This window comes from Eschscholzia californica, unplaced genomic scaffold, assembly GCF_041429995.1.
Source record: "Eschscholzia californica isolate CP2 unplaced genomic scaffold, dmEscCali1.0.p SCAF_5, whole genome shotgun sequence".
NCBI lineage: Eukaryota > Viridiplantae > Streptophyta > Magnoliopsida > Ranunculales > Papaveraceae > Eschscholzia > Eschscholzia californica.
This window is the reverse complement of record NW_028238472.1, coordinates 50,244,146-50,265,193: the sequence shown is the minus strand read 5'-3', so window position 1 is coordinate 50,265,193 and position 21,048 is coordinate 50,244,146. Positions and strand designations below refer to the sequence as shown.

Sequence of the window (21,048 nt, the reverse complement as noted above, 5' to 3'; positions counted from 1 at the left end):
CAAGTTACTAATTATTAGTATTTAAGACTTTATGGAGTTGTCCCCTTATTAAATCAAAGTCAACTAAGTCAAGTATAGTTGACTCGCATCGGGCCCGAAAATAGTTGTCCATATAAGAAAAACGGTTGTCCGCATATTGGCCACCAAAGGGTTTTATTCTTTTTACGCTGGTGTTTTGGGGTTATGCCATTTCTCATGTAAGTAGTTGTGGATGCCATTGCACATAAAGTAGAGGGAGAAAGTTGCAGGTTGGAGAGAGGGAAGAACCAATTCTCATGTAAGTAGTTGTGGATGCCATTGCACATAAAGAAGAGGGGTAGTTGTGGATGCCATTGCACATAAAGTAGAGGGAGAAAGTTGCAGGTTGGAGAGAGGGAAGAACCAAAGGGAAGAAAACCTTTTAGACTTGGAGATGTTTAAATAAGGAGAATTTGAAGTTTTTAAGCCAAGGAAAACAATAAAAACCCTAAATCTTTCCTATCCCATAGCATCTTGATTACAAAGCACCCACTGATCTTCCACCCATGTTCTTACTAGTTCTTCTCCCGCCATGCCGTTTGGTTTTGGCCATTGAAGAAGAAGAAGAAGGTGCTTCTCACGGAAGAAGAAAACAGACTTAAAACAAAAAACTTTAGATTCCAGAGGGCATGAGAGAAATATATTAGATTATGTCCCGCTAAAAATTGTTATCCATACAAGATTTCAATTTTTTTCAGTTGTCCAATATATAATTTTTGATTGTCCATATATTGGCTACCTTCTTTTAGAAAGAGAAAGAGAGAGGTTTTCATCAGACGTTACCGTGTACGTATCGGCGGGTAAAATAGTCGGCAACCAATCTGCATACGTACGTTGCTTAGCTTCAACCCTTTACCCTCTCTCTCTCAAACTTTCTCTCTCTAGAAGAAATTAGGATCAATCCCCAAGATCTTTTCATATTCAGTAATTAAAATATTTCATTATGATAAGAAATTGAGAAGTTAATCGAGAAAAACTTGAATGAAGATCTGAAGGAAAAGAATCAAAGATCTCTCTTTCTCTCTCAATTTTGTAATGGGTTGGAGATATCAAGCAGGATTATCTCTTATTGGTACTGTCGTCATTATATGGGTTGTATCTGCAGAAGTAACTCAGGTTAGTTCAAAATTAACCTCCATATTTAGGGTTTTCTTCTTATTCTTCATTCATTTTCTGTTATCTTTTTCTTTTGATAATTGAAACTATTGTATTGTTTAGGAGAATGTCACAAATGAGATCATGATATTAGAATGTCTTAATTTTCAGTAGATTTACTTTTTTCCTGAGATTTATGAATAATTGAACCCACAAACAAAATGCTAAACCAATAACCTCTAATGTTACTGAAAATTTCACCCAATTCTGTATCTTCAAATTTATGCATCATGGAAATTACAAGATCTAAAATTCAATACATTTTAGTAGTACTTCGCTAAACCAGAAACATTTTCAAGAAAATGACATGGGATTGCAAAATTTACTTCCTTTCTAGGTTTCTAGCAAATTTACTTCCTTTCTAGGTTTCAAGAAAATGTCATGTTTTGGTGTATGTAATAATCACTTATATTCATTGCTCTGAAGTTTAGATTTGGGTTTCATCAAGCAGTTGAATTGTTTAATTTTATGCTATAAGGGAGAAATTGGAGGTTGGTTCTATGGGGAACTAGCAAAACGTATAGTTTTTCTGTAAAGAAAGGATCGATTTAGTGTTTTGCCTTGGAGCGTTTTTGTTGAATTCGTTTATGAGGGAAACGCTCTGTTTCCATATTGTTTTTTCCGTCAAAAGGAAGAAATGAGGAATTGTACAAAGAAAATAAGTATTAACTAAGTATCCAAGCAAACTAGGGAAGTCACTGAAGAGATTGAAACTAAGTTATAGCATCTTGATCATTTGTTGCGGACATTGACATGTCTCAACCTGAACCTTAATAGACCTCTGATAAGTTTCTGTCAAACCGGTAAACGTCTTAACTCTTAGTTGAGCTGAACTTCTCGTCGCACTCTTTCATAACTACTTCTGGAGTAATGGTCTTTCTAAGATATGAAGAGTCTTCGACTCCACATAAATCATGCGAACTACACTAAAAATTATTAATAACCAATAAAGGACCATCAATTATGCATAGTTGAAAGCATCAGCAATCAGTTGGGGATTGACTGCTCGCAAGGAAGCTTTTAAAATGGCCTGGCTGAAAAAGACGCGTTTCAGATGGAATGGTCACAACACGACTTGATTAAGAGAATTTTGAAACATAAATGAGCCCATGAGATAACTAGGTAAAATACCTACTCTATTAGACTATTACAAAAGCACACAATTATAGTTAGGCTTCTTCAGTTAGTTCGTGGATAGAAGTACATAATGAAAGTATTCTTATATGTTAACAGTTTTCTTTTTTATCACCTTTATCTTAGTAAGCGAATGTAAACAGGGGATCTATGCTGATTATAAACAACCATTTGCAGTTACATGTCTAGGAGCCTCTCTTATGGTGGTATACCTTCCAATATCATACATTAAGGATTGGGTATATCGATTGTTGAAAAGACACTCGTCCAAAAGTGGCAAAGATGGAGGAACTTTTGATTCTGATTTAAAATTTAACAGGACGAATAAATCCTCGGAAATAGAACTTCCGAGTTCATTTACTAGAAAAGACAGTGACTTAAACCTTTCTGTTCATGAAGAGGAACATCCATTTGTTTCTGCACAAAAGGAGGATGTAGACATGCTGAAAAAAGACAAAGAGCTTACCACAAGAGAAATTGCAATGTGTGGCTTTTATATTGCTCCTATCTTGGTTCGCAACAGAGGTGAGCTGCTACAGTAGTTGCAATCTTAATTGTTCTTTACAACTCGCAATTAAGCTGTTGAACTGATTAAGAGCTTGATAACTATGAGTCTGTGTATTTTATAGCTCGTACATCGTGTGTTTCAATGTCTATAAGTTACAATACTCACTTGACACATAGGGTCATCCTTTTACCCTTGATGATTTCTGCAAGAAAAGTTAATTTTAGAACGAACTTATGTTTACTTTGAGAAAGTTCTGAATTATGTTCTGTAGTATTCTATATAAAATAGACACGCCTTCTTTAAGAGAATTTTGCCGTATCAGGTATTCAGATACTTGTGGACAGTACTCAGGTACCTTTGTCTAATACCCTGGTGTCTTCATCAAGTATAGTGTTAAATATACATGTTCATCTTGTGTTAATTTTTGGACAATCGTGTCGGATCCTAAACTACCAATCTAGCTTACTGGAGTCACAAGTAAAAACGGGACACCTAATGACTACGACAATGGAATATGCGTGCATCTGGTTATGGCCTTTATCCACGTTGTCTGACACCTTGTACTGGTGTCAGACACTGAGTCACTGACACCCTAGTGTCCATGTTATATCAATGACACATTTAGGAACTGCTCGCATTTCGGCTTTCCCTCTTTTATACAGTCAAATATAACGAATTGACATCTGAAGCAACTGGAGTTAGCTACTCACCAATAATTTTTGCTTGTACACAATATTTATCTAATGCTGCACTAGCACACACAAGTGTTGCAAGCACAACTGTATTGTCGTCGACTTCAGGACTTTTTACTCTTTCAATTGGTGCAATGCTTGGACAAGACTCTCTAAACATGGCAAAAGTAGTTGCTGTTTTCGTTAGTATGGCTGGTGTGGCGATGACAACTCTGGGGAAGAGTTGGGCAACAGATGAGTCACAATTAAGCGCATCCTCGTGAGTTTCTGTTCCTTAATCATTGCAGAGATTACCTAATAATTAATATTTAATAGGTTATTCATTGCACTGCATAAGATCTGTCAACAAGACATATGTTAGATCAACCTTCATTTTATAGAACTAGTCAAATTTAAGTTTGTAATTAGTAAGTGTTTTTTTTAAGTGAATCAGATGAATTATGGGCTCTAAAGTCGATTATAACTAGCGAAATAGGTTTTTTTAAATTAATAAATCAGGTAATGAGCTAAAACATTCTTGATTTTTGAATATAGTTGTGGAGCAAAATTTAAAAACCTCTAGCAGATTGACAACTTCAAATTTCTTCATTAATCATTCTATATCTATTGTTTCCCTATCGGGTTACACTTGATCATAAATGACTTTCGGATACTATTTTTGCATGCAGCGGAAAGCGTTCTCTTATGGGAGACCTTTTTGGTCGTCTCTCTGCTGTGACATATGGACTATTCACTGGTTGGGATTCCTATACTTTCTTGATTCATTTTTTTAATTTTTATTATTTATTATTTATTAGAGTACTATTCATTTAGTTTGTTACTATTGATGTTGCTATTATACTTTCTCAAGATTATGTTAATTTAGTGGACAATCATCATGTCAATTACTTTCTGGTTCCATAAGGTTGATGATATTCATCGTAAAACAATCATGATGCAGTTCTTTTAAAGAAGTTTGGCGGAGAAGAAGGAGAAAGGGTTGACGTGCAAAAGTTATTCGGTTACGTTGGACTTTTCACGCTTGTTGCCCTATGGTGGCTTGGTAAGTCTTGTCCGATGGCTAACTTTCTACTTCATTACTTAAAATAGTTCATATTCATCATGGTCTAACCTTAATTCTAGGACTAATCATTCAACTTATCAGTTCAAAATTCTTTTGACATTGAAATCTAAACGAGTGAACAAGATGTTCTTTTTTTGTTTCTCTTAGTTATCTTGTTTCTTGTCCCAAATTGAACATAAATGTCGTATACATTCAAGAACATTTTACTGATTTTGGGGTAGAACTAGCAAGCCATTATTTGTATTACTTTTCATCCCTTTTTGTCTTGCATCACATGACACATTCTGTTCTAAATGAAAAAGGAAATAAATTTGACAACATAATAATTTGTAGGGGCTCTATGGAAAGTTGCTTTATATTGGATTCTACATTTATCGTTTTGCTAGTTTTGTCAAATGAGTGGAAAATTCTATAGTTCAAGAAATAAGATTTCAACGTGATTTTAGCAGTACTATGAAAAGATATATTTTGAGAGATGACAGCTTATACGGCATAAATATAATGAATTTCTTCTTTATTTCTTCGCCATTGTATATTTATTTTTGTTCTCTCTCTCAACAGTATGGCCATTGACTGCCTTGGGATTGAACCCAAATTTACAATTCCTCACTCTCTTAAAATGGACGAGGTTGTTATTGCGAATGGATTTTTTGGCAGTGTTCTCTCAGATTACTTCTGGTATGTCAGGAAAAATCCTGTTCTTATGTTTTATGCATTCAACACCATAAATAAAGCTTCATATAGTTCTCTGAAATTTTGTGGATATCACAACCCAAGTTGCAGTTCAATGCTCTCTTTTTAAGTGCAAAAGTATATAAAAAATTCATAGTTACTCCACATGAGATGGGTAAAATTGGTTGAATATTTCTGACCATGTTTAAAACTACAAAAATTCACACCCTTTTTTGCTAAACTCATGTAGGATAACTACGAATCCGTTCATTTGACAACACTTAAACAGGTACCCTCGAGGCATAAATTGGGCTTTGAATATATTCAAAAGTTTATTGGAAACATTACAAAACTTAAACTTCAATTCTGCAAAACCGACAAAAATTATCTACTTCAAGAATGTGAAATATATATATATAAAAAAAAAGAATCAGTTCCAGTTCTCAAATATCATTTATCTGAACAACTATCATTTTCTTTGAAGGGCTCTCTGCGTCGTCTGGACAACGCCACTGGTTGCTACCTTAGGCATGTCCCTAACAATACCACTTGCCATGGTGGCTGACATGGTCATTCATGGCAGACATTATTCAACCATCTATATGCTTGGCTCAGCTCAGGTACAATATCTCCTATATAGTAATTCAATTTATCGCTCTCTTATCACATCTTGGGAGCATCGTAATTGATTAATAAACTATTTTATCTGTACGTTACTGCAATAAACTTACGGAGATCTAAATTTACACAGTTACACTAACTTCATGTTTTCCTAACAAATAATTGAGATACTAGGTTTCTTTTGTGGGTTGGAATGGTTTATTTTGCCTTTAAATTGAAAAGGCGATACCTCGTACTACATTTTTACACACTTGAATGTTCTCTATACAGGAAATTAGTGAACGTTTCTGTATATATGTACATACACATGTGTCACTTTATTTAGGTGGTAATAAATATGTCTCACAGACTACAGATACCAGAGTTCCAATCTTGTGTATATAATATGTATGTATGTTTCTAAATATGTGTGTCACTTTATTTGGGTGTTTAAGTATGTCTCTCGACCACTGAGAGCAGAGTTCGAATCTTATTGTTGTCAATGAAAGTTTCAAACTGACAACAAGATACCTGAAAGAAACCCCACGAATTGAGAGCTGATTTTAGCTTCTTCATCTCTTCTTCTTTCTCTTCTGCAGACGACAATGAAGATGATAAACAACCAATATCAATTATCGGAACTGAAGACGAAAAAGAATCATTTACATTTCTCTGCATCTTGATGGTAGCTCTTGACTATAAACACCGACGAGCCCCTGGACACGCTTCACAAACGACGTTGTTGGTACTCGTCTGTGGGTACTCGTCTTTCTTCCATAATTTTTAATTTCTGATATTTAAAGATAAGAAACTGATAAAAATTTGAGTTTGTTCTTTTTGGTAGCTAATAGCTGAATATGCTACAATGACTTTGTTTTTTTTTTTTCTTTTATTTTCTCGACTTATGAAATTTGTGGATTATGATGGGAGCTAATTAAAGAACCTGTTTGTTAGTCTTGACTTATTAGAATACAAAATACTTTTTTGGGCCATCTGAGATTTCTAGGAACTCTGCAAGCTGGGTGACATTGAAGGGACAAAAGAAACACTGTCACCCTAAATTAATTCCTAGTTTATGATTAAGTAAATTTTGAATCAATCTCAAGTATCAAGAAACACTTATTATTACACCTTGTTCACACCGGCTCGTGGTTCCACATGTATATCGGCGGACTCCATTGTGTTTGTGTGTAATTCCGCTAATACATCTAGCGAGCTAGTTGTGTCATCGAGCGCTTATTCTTGTTTCGGGCTTGTGGGTTTATTATTTGCACTCCAATATTTCTTATTGCTTTTTTGTGAAGTTTCTGAGGATTGAAAACACAATTATAAGTCGTGCTTGAGGCGAAAACTTTCAGAAGTCATTGATTGTTAACTTAGTCACATAAAAAATTATTGAATTATTTGTATTGGTTTTACTATTAGAAAGATCTTGTCAGGCAGATCCAAGTTGGAACCGTTTTAATATGTACTTACCCTGTATTGAATCATCAAATGATTTGGATGACACATAAAACATAATTCTTTGGCTTTCAAGATTTTCTCTCCTCTATTGTTTTTTTATTAGAATAAATTTGTTGACCTTCTTATACCCAATATTTTTATTTGATGTTTAGTGTTGTTTTAATTATGATTTAAGATTTATAACTTTAGCTTTAAAGTTCACAATATAAAAAAAAAAAATCAAGAACTAAAATGTACTTTTGGGAAGTCATTTATGTTTGAATAGCAAACTATCTAGTACTTTTTGGAAGGCACAAGCAACATTGAAGTGGTTTTGTTAATAATGAAAGAGACAGGTGAAAACATTCTCTTCCAACTAAACAAGACACCACATTGCTTCATTTGGGAGGAATTCCTTCATTTAATTCTAAGCAATTTGAGCATAATCTATTCCTCAAGAGATAATCCCTTTACTTTAGTATGTGTTTAAATGAAATTCTATACTTCACAACTCACAAGCAAGAGCTGAATAAGGAATTTCTATTGGCTGAGTTGTTCATGTAGAAAAATATTATTTTGTAAAAAGTTATATATATTGTGCCAAGAGGGTTTAAACTTTAAACCATGCTTGAACTTAAAAGGGAAGGTGAAACTAAAGATGGAAGATTACTGACACCCAAAATTTGACATGTACTTCAAACGAAGACTACCTGAAACATGCAACTCACTTTCGTTGAGTGATAACATGTGTATTTCTTTCTAGAGAATTTAGGGTTCGAATCACATAATTTTCAGAAATATGAGGTACGTGATTAACATGACCGATTGAGAAAACGAAGATCTGACAACTAACAAGAGTCCAAAATATTTAATGATCCAAAAGATTGCAATCTACATATTTAAGATATCTATTGTAATTTTAAATACGATTACGAGATAAATATCATCTAGTTTTAAGGTAACAATTCATCCTAAGATTAATATAGTAACCCAGTAGTGCCAACAACTTCTTGGCGAGTGGGTTGTAACCCACTCCGAAAATCTTGAAGTCACAAGTTCGACCCAGGAATGCATCATTATTGACTTGTGTTAAAGGTTATAATAACGTAAGATCATCTTAATGTTTCTATATAGACTCTCAGACCTCAGATGTCTTTAATGATGATATTTATCGAGATTATTCTATTTATGTTTATATCTATAACATATTGAATGTAATGAATCTTGGAGTCCATGTCAAAACAGAAAAAGCAATATTGATTTATCTGTAAATGTAAGTTGTGAATATCTGACTAAACCACGTTAAATATTAGTGTTCGTGTTTTTCGTTCTTCTCTATGTTATCTCCTTGCCGTGAATTTCGATAAGAAAATAGACCGGCTGAAACCTTTTTTGCGGTTATCTAACATTGGCCACAACTAGAATGCAAATATTATAATAATTGAAAGGCTAGACCATAAACAGAAACAATTCACAAACCATATGAAGAAAAATCAGGATAGGTGATTTTCCAATTTTTTCCACATAACGAGATAAAGTCAACGGATTTAAATACATTTTCAAGATGGGTATATGCCTCCTCTTATTTAAATTTTCCATTTAATTCGGATCGGGTTGGATCGTTGCAATATTATATTCATTCAACAAGTACATCCGATCAAGGTTTTACTTGAATAGATTTATTACCTTTCATCTCAATTATTATGTCATGTATTCCTATCCGTTGGTTACTAGAATTCTTTTGAATAATTCTATGCAGATTATTCGTACCTTTATTAGTTTTTTTGTTTTGTTTTTGTGAGAGTACTAAATTCAATGCTGTGTATATTAAGACTAAGACATGCAACCGATATTCATATTAAAAAAGAAATAGTTGAGATAATAGTTCGCATTTTACCATTTATGAAAAGGTGGTCTAAAGTTCAACAAAAAAAAAAGAAAAAAAGAAAAAAAAAGAAAGAAAAGGTGGTCTATAGACTATACACCTTGGTCTCTACCATTACAAAACTTTAAAAAACAAACACCATGAGATGGCATGACTCAATATTTGATGTCCAAGATCTGGGTCGAGTAACTTGGCTGAGTTCTAACGGACTCTTAATAGTTCATATAATAATTGCTCGAAGTTTCATAACAACTAATGGTTGGGCATGGGATTTTTCTCGTACTACTCCCGATCCCTATCTGATCCACAAGCTATAGGGCTTATCCCAGCTACTTGGCGTTAGAGCAATAGAGACGTTAGAGGAAGTTAGACAAATACCTGAGGGGCTCTGCTCGATGCAAGACCATATTCGTTGTTAACCTTTTCTTTGCTGCTTCGATTTGAAGTTTGAACAGGTTGCGAGCAAAAAATTGCAACATAATACACGAGTAAAGAAAAAAACTACTCGCGACTACCAAACAACACAAATATCCAAATACTTTTCATAGATTGATTTGTGATTCCCATGGGCATGAGCAAACTAGATGATGAAGCAAAAATTTAGATATAAAAAGAAGATGGGTACAAAAGACACCTTATATTTACCTTGCACACAAAGCTGTTGCAATCTGCCAGACAACCACCCATTAGACCACATAAACTCCAATAACCAAGATTCTTAGACTAATATTGGAGATTTGAACGAGTTTTTTATGACAGCAGAATAGATGGAAAATGACACGAGGTTCTAAGTACGGTGACTTTATTTAATCAAATGGCCATCCAGAATAACTCATTTGATGGTAAGGATCCTCTTCGTAAATAGTTGATGAGCCACTCCCACCTGATTCACTGTAACTTGAGTTCGAATGAGACTGTGAGGTTGAATATGAATTCGAACTTGAGTACGTGTTGGAGTTTGGGTTTGAGTTTGAATTTGACGAGCGAAATGGCCAGAGGAACGAGAATGGATTACGTCTCCCTTGGCTGTCCGAACTGGTATTCTGTCTCCTACTGGTACTATTGACAGAACTAGTGCTCCTAGTTATGCGACTTGGATTCTCACTTCTATGAGAAGTAGTGGATCCCTGAGGTGGCAGTTTGTGGCGACAGACAGGACATGAGTTGTGCTAAATCAGCCATGGGGTGATACAATCAGAGTGATATATGTGCTTACATGGCATCTGCCTGGCTTCAGATCCCAGTTCGAACTTATCTGTACAAACAGGACAGAGGGTATCAACTCGTAAATGCTTCTGTGTTATCTTAATAGTAGGCATCGCATCGATTGCGGAGCGAGATGCTGGTGGTGGCCCTTGTCGATCATTCCTCCAGAGTTGTTCAATAAGTTCGTCAAGTCCAGGACCTAGAAAGTAATCGTTAACACTAGCTCGTCTTAGTCCAACTCCAGGAGCTCCATTAAGCAGAAGTTGAATTCCATTTTCAGACATCCGAACTGGGATCTGCCCACTGAAAATCAACCAAGGGGATCCAGTACCAACCATGCCTGACCTCCCTCGGATGTCAAACTCTCGGTTTCTACCTGATAATCGCTGTCTCATAAAAGCTGAGAATGCTTCCATGAACCCAAACCTTTCGTCTCGTTCATCATCAGAATCTAGCCCAACAAATTCTAATGGGGCAACAACACCTTCCACCTCATTGAGTTCTTGTACGAAACCTCTATTGCATCTTGGGTAAACTGTGTCTCTGCTTCGGAGTCGAACAGGAGACCTGCATCTGTAACACCAATGTGTATTTCCACCACCCGGCATTGTTTCTTGTCTCTTGTGCTGGAAACAAATACTTCACTTGTTCTTTCTCTGACTATTAACTTAGCCGCACAAATCTGCAAAAAGCAATAGGTCACGACATTATTGTTCGTACCTCTATAAACCAAGCCCCTTAAATTCGTTGACTAACATGAAAACGATACAAAAAGCACGAAATTTTACGAAAAATTATGTCCACAAAAAATGAATTTTGTTGTATAACTATCCCAAGATAGATGTATTAATTTTAATGGTGTATCTTTATGATGTACTACTCTAAGAGATGTCTATGCGACCAAAACACAGAGTTTGTAAAATAAAAAAGTTATCAAGTTTTTATGTTCATGGGTTATAATAAACTTTTATGTGGTTTCTTCAATAATTTTGAAACTACATGACCCTAAATGAAGAAGTCGGAACAATCAATGACCAACATCTAAATTTTATTCTTCAACAAAAAAAAAAATAAAAAAACATCTAAATTTTGTTGTATATTTATATTTATTACTGTAATTCTTTTTGTGAGTGAGGAAGCTTGAGATGTAGCACAATTGATCATTGTTGGCAGTACTTATTTTTCTTTTTTAGAGGAAATTATAGAAAATGAGAGACACAAAAATATTAGGGGTAAAATCGCGATTTTATTAGAAATTGATAACCAAAAACCCTATTTCCCCAAAACCAAAACACAATTGCACCATTGAACATTATAACCTGTTTCCCCCAAAACCCTAGTAAAACCCTTCTTCCCCGCATCTCCTCACCAAAATGAGAGATTTAACTATAACAGATTCCACAGCATTCGGCTGTGGATCTGTAAGGGGATTGCTTGGCTTTGGAAGAGATAATGTTGAACCAGAAGAAATCATAGCATTTAAGGTTGAGGATAAACGTGAGTTCATTTGGATTGAACACACTAATTTTCTCTCTTACAGAGGAAGATATGATTGTCAAGGTACTTCTTATGAAGTATTTTCAAATTACAAATGGACGTTGCATGATCTAATCCATCCTAGAACACAATCATTTCTTGGTTACGAACTGTGGTCTGATGATGTTTTTTCACACCCATCGCCAATTTTGGTGAAGTTACTCTCGGGGATATTGAACGCATTTGCGTTTTTGGCCAGTCAGGACTTGTGCCATGGAACCTTTTCCTCAACGGATGTAGTAGTAGTCGAATACTTAGATGCAAAGGGTAGTAAAACTCTCTGTGCAAAGCTTGTTTCGGCATTGAGGCGATCACAATATGTACAAGATGTACAAGAGGGTATGAAATTTTTTCTATAACTTTTTTAATCTTTGTTTTTATATTAATTAATTTTATTATATTTATGTTTTTTAGATGCTAAAGATCTCAAGAAACTGTTCCATTTTGTTTTCAATAAGACGTCTGTTGACCTACCTGATCCCGCCGAGTTCACTATCAACAAAAATGGCTTGATTGACCCCCCTGATCCAGCAGCCGAAAAAATCACTGTTCCCTTGAGGGAAATTAGTGATTTTTTTTCTCTATGGTACTTTTTTTATTTTTAAATTAATTTTTTCTTCTTTAATTAAATAATATTAAAAATAGTAATTTAATATCATTTTATTCTTTTAATTATTTCAGGCAAGGTGGTTATATCGATGGTGTAATTGATTTGAAGAAACTTGCTCCTAAATTACTAATGCATCCATTGTTTTTCGACGATTCTTTGGTTATGAATTTTCTTAGAAAGCTACTCGACTTCATAGATACCGAAACTAACATTTGCCAGCAGAATTGGCCAGACCACAATGCTATGATCTTACAATATACTATTTCAGCTAAAGTATCACTTGTTGACCCGTTTTATTCTCCATTCCGTCATCCAAGTAATTTGGGTTGGTCACTGTGTTTTAGCTCTAGATTGAAAAATGTATCTCAAGATGCAGAAGCTAATTCCAGGAAAGATGCGGTGACGTTTTATAAGAGTCCATATCATTTGCTGAAGTTCTATAGAAACCTTGGGGTACATTTCTTGCAACATGCCATTAGGGGGAACGTAAGTACAATTTTTTGTATTTGAGTCGTAATCATTTTACTTATTATTTTATTTTATAATAAAATAAGTTTGAGTTCAATTTTGTAGGTGGATGTTAAAGGAGAGAGCGACTCGGAGGTCGTCTCTCTCATTAGAACGTATCACCCTAACCTCCTCATCGACGCTTATAGCATTTACACACGTATTTGTGAAGAGAAGGATGCAAATAACAATCTAGTTTACATACCTGTGTGCCCATCTTATATGGGCAATTTCTACAAAGCAAGGTGAAATCAAAGTTGCTGTTGAGAAAGTTAATTGAAGGGTTTTATATATCGTACCATTTTGTGAAATTAACAACTCAGTTTGTTAGTTATTGTATTAATTTTCTCTATTTTAGAATATCAGATGTTTTAATGTATTGAACCAACAAGAGTAGCAACCCTTGAGGCTAATGTTTAGGAAAGTTTCTTTACTTTTCTAACTTCATACAATGTGATTTCCAACAATGAATAGCAACTTTGGATGTTTTGTTGTTTGTTTCTAATTTTGATTTGATTGATTATTTTGAGCTGATAAGTTTTGATCACTAAATCAAGGTTGTTAATGCTGAAGAAGAATTTTGGGGGTTCTTAAGTTTATTTTGGATCTTGAATATGATAGGGTTTGTGAAGGATATTAGATATTGAAAGTAGGAAATTTATAATAATGTGAAGTTCATGGGCGGATTCTGTTGGGAACTCTGTAGTTGAGAACTCAGCTGCTGGTTCTTCAAACGGTGCTTCCTGTAATAGTACTAATCAAGGTGCTGGTGGATCTTCTTATGTTCCACCACATCTCCGAAATCACCCTCCATCAGAACCTCCTGCACCAGCCTGTACTGGTCCGGCAACTAGTAATGATAGGGCTGGGTATGGTGGTGCTCCATTTGGCGGTAATCGATGGGCGCTCCTAGACCGGATTTAGGGCAGGCAGCCTGTGTTTGGAGGAGGTGGTGGTAGAATTGGTGGTGGTGGTGGTGGATGGAATAATAGAAGTGGTGGATGGGATCGTGGGAGAGACCGGGAGGTTAATCCATTCGGGAATGACGTTGATGATGTTGCAGAACCGTTGCTGCTGAAGATAACACTGGGATTAACTTTGAGGCCTATGAAGATATCCCAGTTGAGACGAGTGGTGATAATGTTCCACCACCAGTGAATACTTTTGCTGATATAGATTTAGGAGAAGCACTTAATCTTAATATAAGGAGATGCAAGTATGTTAAGCCACACCTGTTCAAAGGCACGCCATTCCAATTTCTCTCGCTGGTCGAGACTTGATGGCTTGTGCCCAGACTGGGTCCGGGAAGACAGCTGCTTTCTGTTTTCCAATTATAAGTGGAATTATGACTGGGCAGATTGCACAAAGACCACGTGGTTCACGTACGGCATTCCCACTATCACTTATTCTCTCCCCTACACGGGAGCTATCGTGCCAGGTGACTTTCTTGTTTGAATTATTCCCATTTATGCACTCGAGAGTCATTTTCCAGTTAAAGCATTTCTGTAATTCTCTGTTTTCACAGATACACGAGGAAGCAAAGAAGTTTTCTATCAAACCGGTGTTAGGGTAGTTGTTGCTTACGGAGGTGCCCCTATTAATCAACAGGTGTTGTATTCTTATTTGTTTCAGTTGACTATCTGAACCAGGAATTATTGTTGGCTTACGTGATAGTAATGTATTGCTTTAGTTTTCTTTACTTTGCTATATTAGAAAGGCTCAATTGTTTAAACACCAAATATATCAATGATCTTATTATTTAATGTTGCATAGATCGAACCAGTGTTTCTAACGTATTGTTCTTGGTGGTAGATGCATATGCTGCCTTGAGGCGAAAACAGAGCAAATCGCCTCAACGCGCGCCTTGAGGCCTACTCCTTTGCCGAATTTTATAACCACGCTTAGATGCTTTATAAAAATATAGAAGATTGTAACAGGAGTACTTGAAATTAATAAACAATGACTGAACATGTTCTGATGTTCTATAAGGTTAAGTAATTCTTCCTCTTCTGTAAGACCAAAATATCTTTGCCATACCTTTTGTTTGAAGCATTTTCTTGTGTGTTGTTTCCAAATTTTGAGTATCAGGGTTTAAAATCAATCCAGGAGGTGTATGCTTTTACTAGCCACTCTTCGCATGAGCTACCATTTCGTACTGTTGGAGTTGAAAATGCCTTCGGAACTACGAAGTTTGATATAGTAGTTGTGAAACATGCAGTCAGTGCTCTGCACCTTAGTTCGATGGGGTCTCCGCAGCATGTAGCGTAACTAATATTACTTAAGCCGAATTTGTCCAGTTGACGAAGCTATTAGTTCAAGTTGGCTATTCATGGTGGAACTAAGTATTGTGGGTCTTGTGCTATTGTTTAGCAGCTATAGATGTTTGTTAGCAGCGGACTTGTACAGTGTCAATCAGTTCGAGTTGGCCTTCGATTTTGCGTTCTTATATTTTTTCCCTGTCTTGCTTCAATCACATCGATTTTTATCAGACTCTCTGTACTTTTTACATGGTCATTTGGTTGGCTACCGGAATGAAATTATCAATAATATTTGTCTTGATTCTTGAGTATTTTTATTGTTTCAGTGGCTTGTGGAATATAATGCCGCATTGGCGTGCATCTGCTTCATGAATCTTCTTGGATTAGTTGATGATGGCCTTGATATCCCATGGAGAATGTAAATTCTCTCATCATCCTTAAATGTTTTATTGTTACAAGATATTTGTTCTTGAGTCGGAAATGCTAATGCACTCTTTATGTGTAATTGTTAAGAACAGGAAACTACTATTGCCTTCATTTGCAGCGGTCCCCTTTTGATGGCCTATGCTGGACATACAACTATCCCTATACCAAAGCCTCTCATTCCATATGTGGGGATAGACATTCTGGATCTTGGTTAGTGAACTCGTAGATGCTGGTGATTTGTTCTCTCTCTCTCTCTCTCTCTGGTAGAGAAAGAGAGAGAGAGAGAGAGAGGAGAGAAAGGGAGTCGACCTCGATCCGCATGCTTGTCTGAGTTGACATAATCAACACAGTTGATTAGTTAACTCATCCCAAGAAAAAGTTTAATATATTAACATAGATTGATTTGTTTAATCAGGTGAATTAACACATTTTTCTAAGACAGGGACTTCGAGTAGTTTGAGAATTCATGTGTGGCTGCTGTGATTCACATTTAACCAAGTAAAAGTGTTAGATCTCTTCAAATTGTTTATAAGATTGATGAATCGTGTTGCCTTTTCTGTACAACAGGATGGATATATAAACTCTACATGGGCCTTTTTGCTGTATTTTGCACAAACTCCATCAACATTCATGCCGGTATAAATGGCCTTGAAGTTGGGCAAACAGTTGTTATTGCAGCAGCGGTAAGAAGAATCTCAGACAGAATGAGTCTGGCTTCAGAATGGACGATGTGTTGCTAAAATTCCTAACTGTCATTGCAGATTTTGATACATAATGTGATGCAAATTGGAGCATCAACAGACCCTGAGTATAAACAGGCTCATGCTTTCTCTATTTACCTTGTCCAGCCCCTTCTCACAACTTCACTGGCTTTACTTTGTTTATTGGTATATTTGACATCTCACCCTTCACATTTTTTCAATATTAGCACTAGAGGTCTAGAAACATGTAAAATGAAACTTTGTTTTCTTTCTTATCTTTTGCGTGGAAACTCTAGGTACCCCTCTTCAGTTTTTGTTGGCGATACCTACACATACTTCGCTGGAATGGCCATGGCAGTAGTTGGCATACTAGGTCACTTCAGGTAGATTTCCCTCTCTTCCATTTCCAGATCGTGACTTTCTACTATTTCAATTCTAACAAATTACTCAACCTAATTTTCTAAATGTTTGGCGGGTGTTCATCTGTGGTTCTCCATTCTTATGTTTGAGGCCTTCTTCAGTATGCAAGTCAGGAATAAAAAAATAATAATTCTTGCCTCTGCAGCCCTTTAGTGGACGAATTGTACATCTCAGTTCAAAGGTTTGGTGCTGCTGATTTGCTTAGGTTTTATTCATATTTTTGCATTTTCTTCAAGTTCAACTTTCTTATATGAAGTCCCAAGATAAAGTTGCGTTTCTACCTTCATTTTTGTTTTCTGTTTCCTTTTTGAAAGGTTATTTTCGGTCTCTTTCTCCTTGTTTATCCTAGGTTGAGCCAGTCCTCCGGCTATTAGTTTTCCCCCTTTATTTTGCTTTTCCTGCCATTTCAATACAAGGTAGAATTTTGTGTGTCAAGAAGAACAATTCATGTTGATGAGAAATCTGAAGTTTTCACTGCGTTGGGTTTGTAAGATTTCTGTCAGACCCTTGTGTAGGTGCAGGTCAAAATAGTTGTATATCTATATGCTTTGTGCATTAGATCTGCTTGCTTCTTCTGAAAATCTGCTTACATACTATATGGTTACTTATCTTTATTTTTGGTATTTGCTTTGCAGTGAGACACTCCTGATCTTTTTCCTGCCCCAGGTTCTGAACTTCCTAGCTTTGTGCCCTCAGGTTCGCTCGAACAGAATTTGCCTTTTTTATGCTAAACTTGAGTTCTTTTTGTTTTGGAGATCTGGAGTATCTAATTTGCATGTTTATCAATTCTCAGCTTTTTGGTTTCGTCAAATGCCCTCGCCATCGTTTGCCAAGGTAATTCTCTATAAATACCTCTTGACATTAATGCTCGAAAAAGTAGGGATCAAACTTGTTTAAGGTGTCGACTAAGAAGATTTGTTATATCCATCTTGGTTTATCTAGGTTTGATTCTCAGACAGGACTTCTCACCGGACCAATGACGGGACACTTGTTAATATCTTCTTAAGATGGTTTGGCAAGTGCACCGAGAAGCAACTTTGCATTAGGCTTCTTGCTTTCCAGGTTTGTTTACTCAATATCTCGACTACATCTAGTATTCTGTGAATTCATGCGAACATTCAAAAGCATATAAACTAATTTGTAGCTGGTCAACATGAATTTATCAGAATATGTGTGAAACTCCAAAGACAAAATGAATCCCTATTACGTGTTTTTTTTCTTAAATTTCCGTTTTACAGGTTGCTGCACTTCCAAACTATGAATTTATTTCACATAGGATACACCATTAAGGCGTAACCCCGAGCCGAGACATAAATATGCGCGTAATCGACAAAGACAATGAATCCCTCTTGCGTGTTTTTTCTTCTTAAATTCCCGTTTTACATGCTTGTTCCATTTTACATTCGTAGCTTCATACTTCCAACAACTACAATATAAACTAAATAACATGTTGAAACAGGCGCTTTGCTGCCTCTTCTGTTTCGGTTTGAGGCATTTTCTTGCTGGTTGGTACAAGTAATTTTCCGAATAAACATGAATTGTTGTTCGCCTCATTGACAAGGTGGGGGGAGTTTGACCTTCATCAACTAGATAAAACGGTTGCTCTTTTAATCTCCATTTATTTATCGGCTTGCTGCTTTCCTGATCTTCAAAGATATGTAGCCCGCGAAAACCTACATATTCATTCTCATATTGTAGAAACAGTTTTTCTTACTGCATTATATTGAGTGGAGAAATTAAGAATTGAGTAATGCTACAGAAGGCGAAACATTCAAACCTACCTTGGACCTAACAAATCAACATTTAACACGCGTCTACGATGCTCCAGTATACGCTGGTATGAGGCAAAGTAGGGAGATCAGGGTTTAATCCTTCATGATACAATAGGTTACACTTGAGTCCCTGGTTTTCTTTTGATCTGGACTGTTAAAATAGATCGAAGGTCCAGATCAGAAACTCTTCTCTTACCACTCTTCCAACAAAAACACGACCAGATTAATCGTTCATTCTCTCTCTAAGCAAAAAACGAACAAAATCTAGTGCTTCCAATCAATCCATCAATGGAGCCGATTTTGAACTGATTTAAGGGGGTTTTGAATGCTTAATCCTTGCTGAAGCTATTCCACTTGAGATTTGAGAAGATTCAGCCATGAAGAATGCTAAATCTGTCATTGATGAACTTGCCGCTCTTCCTTCCATGGCATCCAACTGCTACTACGAATGTAACTTTCAAATTTTAGAGCAAAACAGAGATGAAGAAAATCATCAAAGAGATAGGTGATTTTATTGGTTTAGGTAAAAGACAAGTCAACCCAAGATCATCTTTCCCTCCAGTAATTTAAAGATTCAGTGATACTTAACCAACATAATCAACACCCAAGTAATTCATCCGAAGAAGCCCTTTACTCCATAGGTTTCCATACTGGTGGTAGCTCTTCTAGCTTGCCGGATCAACAAATTGGTAGGTTTCAGAGAATGATGGCTTGGAACCAGAACATGGACTCAAGTGGTTGAGATGGAGGATTTGCCTTCAATTCCACCACCACAACCGCCAGCACAGTCGGTTCAGACAATGTTTGCCGGTCAATATCAGTTCTTTTCATAGAAGGGACCTCTTCAGTCCAATAACTCACCTTTAATTCTAGATTGCAATGTCAACCACCATTGATCATTTTCTGAATTTCATCACGTCTTCTGGAACTAGATATTCTTCTTGTGAAGGATTGTTGAGAGGATATTTTTTTATCTGGACTGTTGATCCGTTTCAGCGGTCTAGATCAAAATACGACAAGGGACTCAAGTGTAACCCAATGTATGATGAAGGACTAAACCCTGAGCTCTCTACTTTGACCTAACCCACTGCATACGTGGAGAATTGTATATGCGTGTCAAGTGCTGATTTGTTAGGTCGAGAGTAGGTCTGAGTATTTAGCCTGTTTTAGCATTTCTCTTAAGAATTACAGTGTTAGAGATCCTTTCCAGGGAGGTGCTTTTGGGGACTTAACATTTTTAATAAATTTGAGCTATAAATTTGAGGAATGTATTTTTGTATGATTGTTTTCATCTAACAGCAATTTCATACTCAAAAGGTTAAAAAAATTATGCTTGCAGAAATTATTGTTTTTTTGTTAGATATGTGAAGATGATTTTCGTACATATAAGCGAGCTTACCAAGGGTTTGTGTTAGGCACGCTCAACTACCCATCTAATTGATTGTGGTTGACGCGCTATGACCATCTCGGGACGACCCATCTCTGTGCTACATCCTGTTTGTAACTCTTCCTTGTTTCTGCAGCTAAAAGAGATGGAACCCAAGTGTGATCACTCGATCCTTGTGTTATTTGCTTTTCGTATAATTGGACTTCAGCTTTTCTTCAATGAAGTGAGAAACCTGGAATAGGTGGAAATTGATCCTAGGCCAGTTGGACTAAAAATAGCTCATTAGCACCTATTTGCGTTTGAAAAAAAACAGCTAATAGTGAGCCAATTTGAGTTTGAACTTTTGAAGAGATTCATGTCACGCAAAAACATGGAGGTCCGTATATTACTCGATCCAATTTGTACATAGTACTTTTTCCACATTTTTGTATACGAATTTTCTCGTAGCAAGCTACTCCCACCCTCAGTGGTTGAAGGCTTCAAGCATTTCAATTTCATTACCAAACGGAAAAGCTACTTCTGGTGTCTTGTTTTGGCCGTATGAAAATCCATCGTTTATTTATTGTCCTAAAATGGAAGATCAAGTCGGTTGTTCGGGTGTCTCAAGTAGAGAAGCTGCAAAGTGGAGCTCTTGATCGTTTCTACAACTTTTACGAAAAACCATCAGTTTATCAGCGGGAAAGCGATTTATGGTTGTTTCTACAATGTTTAAGGTATTTTTATTTATTTATTTTCTTGATGATCCAAGTTCACAAAAACTAATTCAATGGAAGTCACGATATTGTAAGTTCTTCTTTTAAAAAAGAAAAAAATGTTTCGTCACAAAATAAGTTGCAACCTTTTTGAACCAAATAAATATCTCTTAATTGATTATGTTAGAAACAGAAATCCGAAAAAATTAGAAAGATTTCTAGGGGCAAAATCTGATACAGTAAGATTTACCCAACGCTCATAGAAACTAATGTCATTCGATTAATAATTATTCAAAGATCTCATATTCTAATCTAATACCAACCCTCATATATACTACAACGATATTTTTCTTTTCAGTGGAT

General features: G+C 36.0%; 2 protein-coding genes and 3 pseudogenes across 6 annotated transcripts in view; 3 read left to right on the top strand and 2 right to left on the bottom strand.

Annotated features, from left to right (window-relative positions):
- The window catches only part of LOC147540212 (RNI-like superfamily protein), a 65,418-nt gene that overhangs the window by 20,440 nt on the left and 23,930 nt on the right, over positions 1-21,048 (bottom strand). The window lies entirely within an intron of this gene.
- On the top strand, positions 240-6,795 carry LOC147540219 (putative vacuolar membrane protein YML018C; annotated as a pseudogene). Its single transcript, XR_015226404.1, has 8 exons — positions 240-1,134; positions 2,451-2,832; positions 3,571-3,766; positions 4,176-4,243; positions 4,448-4,549; positions 5,132-5,248; positions 5,727-5,862; positions 6,442-6,795. The product of XR_015226404.1 is annotated as a putative vacuolar membrane protein YML018C (transcript).
- Positions 9,945-10,984, bottom strand: LOC147540218 (putative E3 ubiquitin-protein ligase RHC1A pseudogene; annotated as a pseudogene).
- On the top strand, positions 11,473-13,534 carry LOC147540217 (uncharacterized). 2 transcript variants are annotated; one of them, XM_086643421.1, is made up of 4 exons: positions 11,473-12,251; positions 12,327-12,498; positions 12,594-13,008; positions 13,096-13,534. In XM_086643421.1, exons 1-4 carry the CDS (start codon positions 11,750-11,752, stop codon positions 13,276-13,278), a joined length of 1,272 nt encoding a protein of 423 aa, XP_086499547.1. In that variant the 5' UTR covers positions 11,473-11,749; the 3' UTR covers positions 13,279-13,534. The 2 variants fall into 2 exon arrangements, with proteins under 2 accessions (XP_086499547.1, XP_086499548.1); XM_086643422.1 differs by having other exon boundaries at positions 11,675-12,251; positions 12,336-12,498.
- Positions 14,631-19,948, top strand: LOC147540216 (uncharacterized; annotated as a pseudogene). The gene is made up of 9 exons (XR_015225977.1): positions 14,631-15,705; positions 15,806-15,923; positions 16,281-16,396; positions 16,475-16,600; positions 16,711-16,797; positions 17,470-17,530; positions 17,628-17,668; positions 17,777-17,896; positions 18,294-19,948. The product of XR_015225977.1 is annotated as an uncharacterized LOC147540216 (transcript).